This window comes from Nothoprocta perdicaria, unplaced genomic scaffold (genome assembly GCF_003342845.1).
Source record: "Nothoprocta perdicaria isolate Ctin4 unplaced genomic scaffold, notPer1 scaffold_8, whole genome shotgun sequence".
Lineage (NCBI taxonomy): Eukaryota > Metazoa > Chordata > Aves > Tinamiformes > Tinamidae > Nothoprocta > Nothoprocta perdicaria.
This window is the reverse complement of record NW_020456087.1, coordinates 9,066,887-9,074,081: the sequence shown is the minus strand read 5'-3', so window position 1 is coordinate 9,074,081 and position 7,195 is coordinate 9,066,887. Positions and strand designations below refer to the sequence as shown.

Genomic DNA, 7,195 nt, shown 5'->3' with positions numbered 1-7,195 from the left:
AGCCCTGGACCCGCCACGGCCCGCGGGGCAGAGCCCTGGGCCCGCCACAGCCCGCGGGGCAGAGCCCTGGACCCGCCACGGCCCGTGGGGCAGCCCTGGACCCGCCACGGCCCGCGGGGCAGAGCCCTGGACCCGCCACGGCCCATGGGGCAGCCCTGGGCCCCTGGGGAGCCCTCGGCCCCCAGCGGGGCCACAGCCTGCGGCTCTGCAGAGCTCCAAGGCAAACACGGGACCCTGCGGCTCCGCATGGCGAGGACAGCTCCCGCTCCCGCTTCCCGTGCAAGGCATGTGCGGCATGGGGAGCCGTGTGGCCCTGGCGCCCGGGGAAGCTGATGCGGGTGCGGATGGAGCCGTGGGTGAGCAGGGGAGCGGAGCGGGGCCGAGCGGCCGGGCAGCAGGGGAGCAGCGCACACGTTCCCTGGGCCTGCAGGGGAGCCGGAGCCGGGCTCCGCTCCTCAGACAGCCGCCCTGGGCAGCGCTGCCGGAGGGCCCTTTCCTCTGCGGGGACATCGCCTTCCCCCTGGACACAGGGAATTGTGCACTGAGGAGAGCTGGCTCCCAGGGGGCTGCCTGTAATCCCCACATCCCCTTGAGTGCTGGGCTAAGGCGGAGGCAGCGCGGAGGCTGGGTGAGAGTCCAGGAGCGCTGGAACATGATGTGCTGGGAGGCTGTTTGGATTATAAACTCTCTGCGGATCAAGTGGGCTGGATGAAATGCCAGGGAGGGGAACCAGAGTTTGCTGAACTCTAGTAATTGGACTCGTCTGCAACACGCGGGTAGGAAAAGCGAGCTGCTCACGCTGGGTGCAGATGAAGGGAAGGAGCCAGCAGAGACGCGGGCTTGCAAGAATAACAAGGCAGCCTGTCAATAGAGCAGTTACTGACAAGGCTGGATGGACAATGAGGGAGAAGCCGGGCAGGGCTGTCTTGTCCCTGGAGCCTCGGCCACTTTCCGAACAAAAGTGACTTTGAGGAGCAGCTGAGAGCTGCGCACGGTGGCGATGGGGAGGACTCAGCCATGGTCCCGAGGGGAGGATGTAGCAGCCCTAGCTCTGCTCTGATGGGGCTGCTTCTTGGAAGGTCCCTGTTCAAAGGCCTGAGGTAAAAATCGTAGGAGAGGCCGCAGGTTAGAAGCTGTTACAGCTGCAGTCACAAATACAACCGTGCAGACAGAGAGGCAAAGGTGTAAAGAAATAGAAGTGATTATGCTGAAGGGCGAAGGGAATCCAAACCGGTGTTTTCTACGTGCTGCAGAGAAGAAAATAGGTCACTTAGTAAGTTAAAGGAATGAAAATGATGGGCTGAACCGAGCGCCGAACGCGTGTTTAAAATGTGTGCTTCTAGGAAAAGAAGACAAAAAACCCAAACAGAGAGCTGATGATCAAAAGCAGGTATGTGAAAAACTGGAAAACTCAGCTCTGCGGGTCTGGATAAGCACGCGAACGTCGCCTGACTCATCGGCAGTTTTAGCATGCTTGAAATTTGTGGCTGACTCTGCAGGTACCAGAGCAAATGTTTTCCTTGACTTCACACATTTTTCCTGGTAACAACCGTCCCCTACGCTGGTTGTTCTTAGTACAGAGCAACGTGACTCCCTGGATGGACTAGGGCAAAGGGGCTGGGATTGCTAGGCCTGTCTCAGCCAGGCTAACGTGGCTCCCCGGCAGGCGCCCAAGGGCAGCCCGAGGAGCAGCCCGGTGTCTCAGGCTGGCAGAGATTCGGAGGGTTTGGGTGCGTGCACACCTATGTCTGCTTGCAAAGCGCCTGGCGGCTCATCCTTGCATCAACACGAGCGCCCGCAGGCAAAGCCGACTCCTGGCCAGACCTCTGCGATGCCAACACGGTCCATGAGCCCGGCAGGAAGCAGTAGGCGGTGCTGAATCCCTGGGATCATCTCCTCTGCCAGCAGCTCTGCCGTTCGCCCCCCTCCTTTCCATAGCCTTAAAATAGAGACCGAGGCTGGGAAGCGGGCGGGTTTTTCTCTCGGACTTGTTGTGGAAGCAACGCACACGCATGGGCCAAGTGGGCCACGCAGCCGGGCCTGCCCCTCACCATTCCTGACCTCCAGGGAAGCGAGGGAAGGCTTGGGAAGCTGGCATGGAAATGCCGCTGCTGGATACGAGACCTCGCTTGTCAGCTTGTTGGTGTGCCGCGGGTCCCCAGGCCTCCTCGCAGCACGTCAGCAGCTGGAGGCAGCGGGGTCAGGGGCCGCGCTGGTCAGGAAGAGGTGAGGGAAGCGTGGGAAATAACTGAGGATCATGCAGGAAAACAAGCCCGAGTGAGGGACGAGGGCGCCCGCACGCTGTGTGGGCCGCAGCTGGCAGCGCTCCTCGCTTCAGGCCTCTGCACCCGGAGAAGGTGCTGGCTCTGCCGTGTGGTGGCCACGGGAGGTAGAAGAGGATCAGGAGCCGCTGGCACCCGGTGGGAGCGTGTGGGGCGGCCCGGCTCGGCCATGAGCCGGCGGCCGCGCGCCCCTCCAAGCCGGGCGGCTCCGAGCAAAGCGCTGCTGCTCCCCCTCTCCCGGGGGAGAAACGCAGGGCAGCTGGGGCGCTTCGTGGCCACCGAGGGCTCCGTGCCACCGACGGTGTGCGCTGCTCCTGGTGGCCGCGCGGCCCCGCCGCGGAGGCGCTGGCTGCAGCCGGGCGCCGGGCTCGCCGGCACGCACTGCCCGCCGCGGCGCTCCAGAGAGCCGTGCAGCGGTGCCAGGTCCTGGAGTGAGGCAGGAATGAGCCATCCCTCCGCCCCCGCGGTGGGAGAGGCTCCGCACGGAGCCCTGCCGCCGCACACGTTCGCGCCGCCGCCGCCGCCGGGGTGAGCCGGGGCACAGCCCGCACCCGCGCCCCAGGCGCTCATCCCCTATCAGCCGCGATGCCAGGGAGCAGAGCTTGGAGGCGGCCCAGGCTGCTGCCCCGTCCTGCACAGCGGAGGAGCTGCTGCTCCCGCGTGTTTGCCTTCCCGAGGCGGGCAGAGCCCCGCCATCCCTATTATTTTGCTTTATGTCAATATTATGACAGCTCAAAGCAGGAGAACTGCATCCACATGATAAGCAGGCAGAGGCTCTGGGCTGGGCGTGGAGCGCGTTAGACTTTGGCAGGGGAGGAAGGTGCCTGGCAGCCCCTGCCCGCGGCTCCCTGGGCCGGGAGAAGCGGGAGCCAGGCGAGGCGTCGGGCAGGGGCAGAGCCGCGAGGGGCTGTTACTGCTGCATCTCTCCTCGGTGGTAAACTCCCGCTGCCCCCTCGCAGGGCAGGCTGTACACAGGGTGGATGTGTCCTGAGGGAAGATAAGCACAGCCCGCTTTGCCTTCCGTGCAGAACTGTCTCTCGCCCATTCCAGCCCTGCGGGGGGCCGTGCTCGCCGTGCTGCCCCAGAGCCCTCGCTCTGCCCGGGCTGGCTGCAGCTCCCTCGGCCAGACAGCGCCGGGAGCCTCTGTGTTTGCCAAGCACTGCCGGCCGCTCTGCGGCTGCTGGACGGACGTGTGCCGGGCGCTCCTGGGGCCACAGGGCTCTGCTCCCACCCGGGGCTCCGTGCGGGCCGGGAGCTCTCCAGGGCTCTCCCTTGGGCACTGCTGGCTCTGGGGAGCCTGTCCGGCCGCCGGGGCGCTGCCACTGCAGCGCCTGCCTGCCGGCACCCACATAGGCCGGGCGCCGCGGCTCAGCCCGAGCCGCCTCACGCCGCTGCAGGGCTGCGCGTGCCGCGGCGCCCGCTGCGCCGGAGCCCTGCGCCGAGCGCGGGGTGCTCTCCGTGACTGCCCCGCCGGGCACGGCCCCTGTGTCCTGGGCATGCTGGGATGTGGCCAGCGGTCATCGGGCCTCCTGCCCGTCGCCAGCATCACTTTGTGCCTGCCCGCGGCTTTCCCTTTGCGGGAAGGACATTCGTCTCCCGGCCCAGGCTCACTGCTGGCATTAAACTGGATGTGGGCTGGGAGCAGGGACGCGTGGCTGAGCAGAGGCCAGTGCACCAGCCACTGGAGCCACTCCTGGAGCAGCGTCCAGCTGCCCACTGTGGCTCCCTCGGCTTCTGGGGCCTCCCCGGCAGCATCGTCCCGGCCCCCATGTATTAATTCATAGGGAATTAACCTCTGAGGGGGAGGCACAGCTGGACACGTTGCCAGGCTTGTGATGTGCTCCCCTCACACAGTGCGGCTGCCTCCAGCGTCTGGGGCAGCCCTGGTGCCCGTGCAGGGCTCTGTGGGACCCGCGCTGGTCCGGATGTGGCCGCACGCCTCCGAGCTGCCGGCGTGGGGGCGAGCTCTGCTCCGGGCACGTGGCTCTGCCCTCAGGTGTCGTGAGTTGGGCCAGCCTGAAGAGGGGCCGCGGGTCCCCGGGGGAGGCTGAATCCACCCCGAGGAACAAAAATAAGCAGCGGAGTTCCTGCCACGTGCAGCCGGCGCTGAGTAAGGGCAGCCGCGTCCGGCTGCCCGCGGCAGCAACAAGCAGCGCGCGGGGCCGGGGCTGCAGCCGCTTCCCGCTATTGTCAGCGCCCGCCGCCCCTGCACCTGGCCCGGGGGCCGCCTGGCCCCGCAGCCCGCGCGGCGAGCGACGAGCCGCCACCGCCGGCACCCTCGTGTGGGGAGCCAGCCGCCCGCGCCGCTCCGCCAGCGCCTCCCAGGGCACGGGGCTCTTCTGAGGTCTGAGACCAGGTTTTTCTGCTGCAGCCCTGCTGCCTCCCGCAGGCTTCCTCACACTCCTGGGTGGTGGGTGGTGGTGGTAAAGGCACTGCCCCGCTGCACAGCCTGTGCCCGCCCTGGCCACACGTCCCTCTCGGTGCCCAGCACCACAGGAGCTCTGAGAAGCCCTCTGGGTCCCAGGTGCCCGGCCAGGCTGCTTCCTTTTGGAGAAGTGCTCCTGATCCCAGGGTCACTGAGTCAGCCCTGCCCTCACACGAGGGTGGCAGTCATGCTGTTCCCTGAAGGGAAGGGCAGAGATGTCCTGGCAGAAACTTCTGGGTCTGCTTCTCCAGAAAGGTCAGTGCCCGGAGAAGCCCCTCACCAGGCCATGACCATCACCGTCCCTTGTTCCTTGGTCCTTTCCCGCTCCTGCATGGGGGAATATCTGGCTGCAGCAGCGCAGTCGCCTGCCCTTTCTGCAGGTGACTGCGGAGCCCTTCTGCCTTCAAGCCCTGCTCTGCTGCTGAGACGGGATCTGCTGGTTTCCCTGGGGGCTAGATGGCAACTGGAGCCCTCCCACTGCTACGTGAGGTGATCCTAGGAGATCAAGAACCGTATCACAGGTCTAGAGAGAGCAACCAGACCTAGTTAAGGACATCAGTGCTCTGGGGTGAGGCATTATCCTCGGGAGCGCTACGTGTTCGTGCTGCTGTGACCTTGGCGGGCGCTGCCCGCAGTGCAGGGTGCAGCGAGGAGGCAGTGCCAGCTCGGAGGTGCCCTGTGCCCGGGCGAGCAGCGGGGCCCCGGCGGCCGGGGGTGGCTCCGCTGGCCACCAGACCACAGGGGCTTTGTCACTTCCCCTGGGCGGAAGCCTCCAGCCCTGATCAAACTTCATCTGCTGTCGTAAATAGCAGCAGCACAAAAATAGTGACCTGAGGTTTCGGGGGCTGCTCTCTGGGGGCTTAGCGCTGGTGCTGGAGGACACCGTCCGCTTAAGAGGAAAGCAGGTTTCTGTTGACTCGCTTTCATCGGGAATGCTGCGGGCGGGATTTGGGGGGCAGAAGATGCCTGTGAAGGGATCTTGATGCAAATGCTGGTTCATGTGGTAGAGGCGAGGACTCAGCAAGAGCAGCTGCCTCCGCCGGCCCCGCAGGGCTTGGCAGCACTGGGGACTTGTCCCGTGTGTCCTATTTGGAAGGTAATAGGGTGACACGCAGCAGCTCTCGGCCCACGGCTGCTGGGCAGGTTCGCCGTGGCGGGGGCACGCTGCCCTTTAGGGAAATGCCAATATTCGCCCCATGCCCCTACCCATTCCCCTGAGGCTGCTCCATCTCCTGCTCCCGAAACGCCCAGCTCCGCTCCCCAGAGCCTGGTGGGAGGCAGCCGGAGCGGCGTGCCGGGCGGCTGTAGCGGCGCGCTGCCATCCAGCCTCATCCTGCAGCTGGGGAAGGGCAGGCCCGGCCCCCGGGGAGAGAGCCTGACAGATTGAAAGCGAGCGGCCGCGGCCCCGGCCAGCTGGATGCTTCTCCCCTTAGCAGGAGGATGTTGCCGGTCACAGGTTACCAGTGTCCAAATATTATTTCTCTGCTCATGTCTCTGCTCCACGCGGCCCAGAGAGGGGATGCTCGTCCCAGGAATGTAAACTCTGTCCAAGGCCTCTGAGGAAAGAGCTTCAGCCCGGGAGCAGGCTTGCACGCGGCAGCTAAGGGCTGGTCTCGCCAGGCACCCGGCTCCTGGGGGAGCCCTTTGCTCCAAGGCCAGCGCCTGGCCTTGTGTCTGAGAGATGGCCCCAGGGGACCTTCCTGCAGGGACAGGCGCGAGGCCCTCAGTGGTCACAGTCTGTGCAATAACAGGATCCTGTCTCTCGAGCAAGCTGCCCGTGCTCGCTGCTCGGAGCAGCCCCGTGACGGGGCTCTTGCTGGAAGGAAATGCTTCCCCCGCTGCCGCAGCCCCAGGGCTGGCCCGGGGCCAGGGGGTGGCACAGAGGGGGTGCAAGCAGCCCCAGGCTTTGCAGGGAGGGCTTGAGCTGCTCCCCCAAGGTCCCGGCTGCTCGGTCAGCGCCACAGTGGGACCTGCCCGGGGCGCCAGCCCCTTGTTGATACCTGGGCCGCTGCCCCCCGTGCTGCCCTGCAGTGCTGGGGACAGGCAGCCTCGTGTCCCCGTCCCCCGGGGGCCGATGAGGCCGGAGAGCCCTGGAGGGGCCTCCCCGCTCTCCCAGGACCACACAAATGTGAATGCTGGCAGGGACACAGAGCCAGTTATGACCCCGGAGCCATGTCCCTGGGGGGATCATATTGCCTGACGACATCTATTCCCTTCTTGCAGGAGCCACAGCTTCCCTGGGCACCTAGCCTTAAAAATAGACCAGAAAAGGCCACAGGGCTCCCTTACATTCACCCGCTGCGCTGGGCCTGGCCCAGCCTGGGGGTGGCTCCGCAGCCAGGTGCTCCCGGGACCGCGGGGCGCCGTCCCTGGGGCTCTGGGGGCGCCTGAACGGCGCCGGGACCCCGCTCGCCGATGCCGGGCACGCGGCTGCGGGCAGAGCCCCACTTACCGACAGCGGCACCTGCTCCGCCGGCGGCCGGGCCGG

General features: G+C 66.1%; 1 protein-coding gene across 1 annotated transcript in view; it reads left to right on the top strand.

Annotated features, from left to right (window-relative positions):
* The first annotated feature begins 295 nt into the window (after positions 1-295).
* Positions 296-7,195, top strand: part of LOC112958059 (placenta growth factor-like) — an 11,445-nt gene continuing 4,545 nt past the window's right edge. The window contains exon 1 of the mRNA XM_026051864.1: positions 296-338. Coding sequence (XP_025907649.1) covers positions 296-338 — 43 coding nt within the window. The remainder of the gene's footprint in view (positions 339-7,195) is intronic.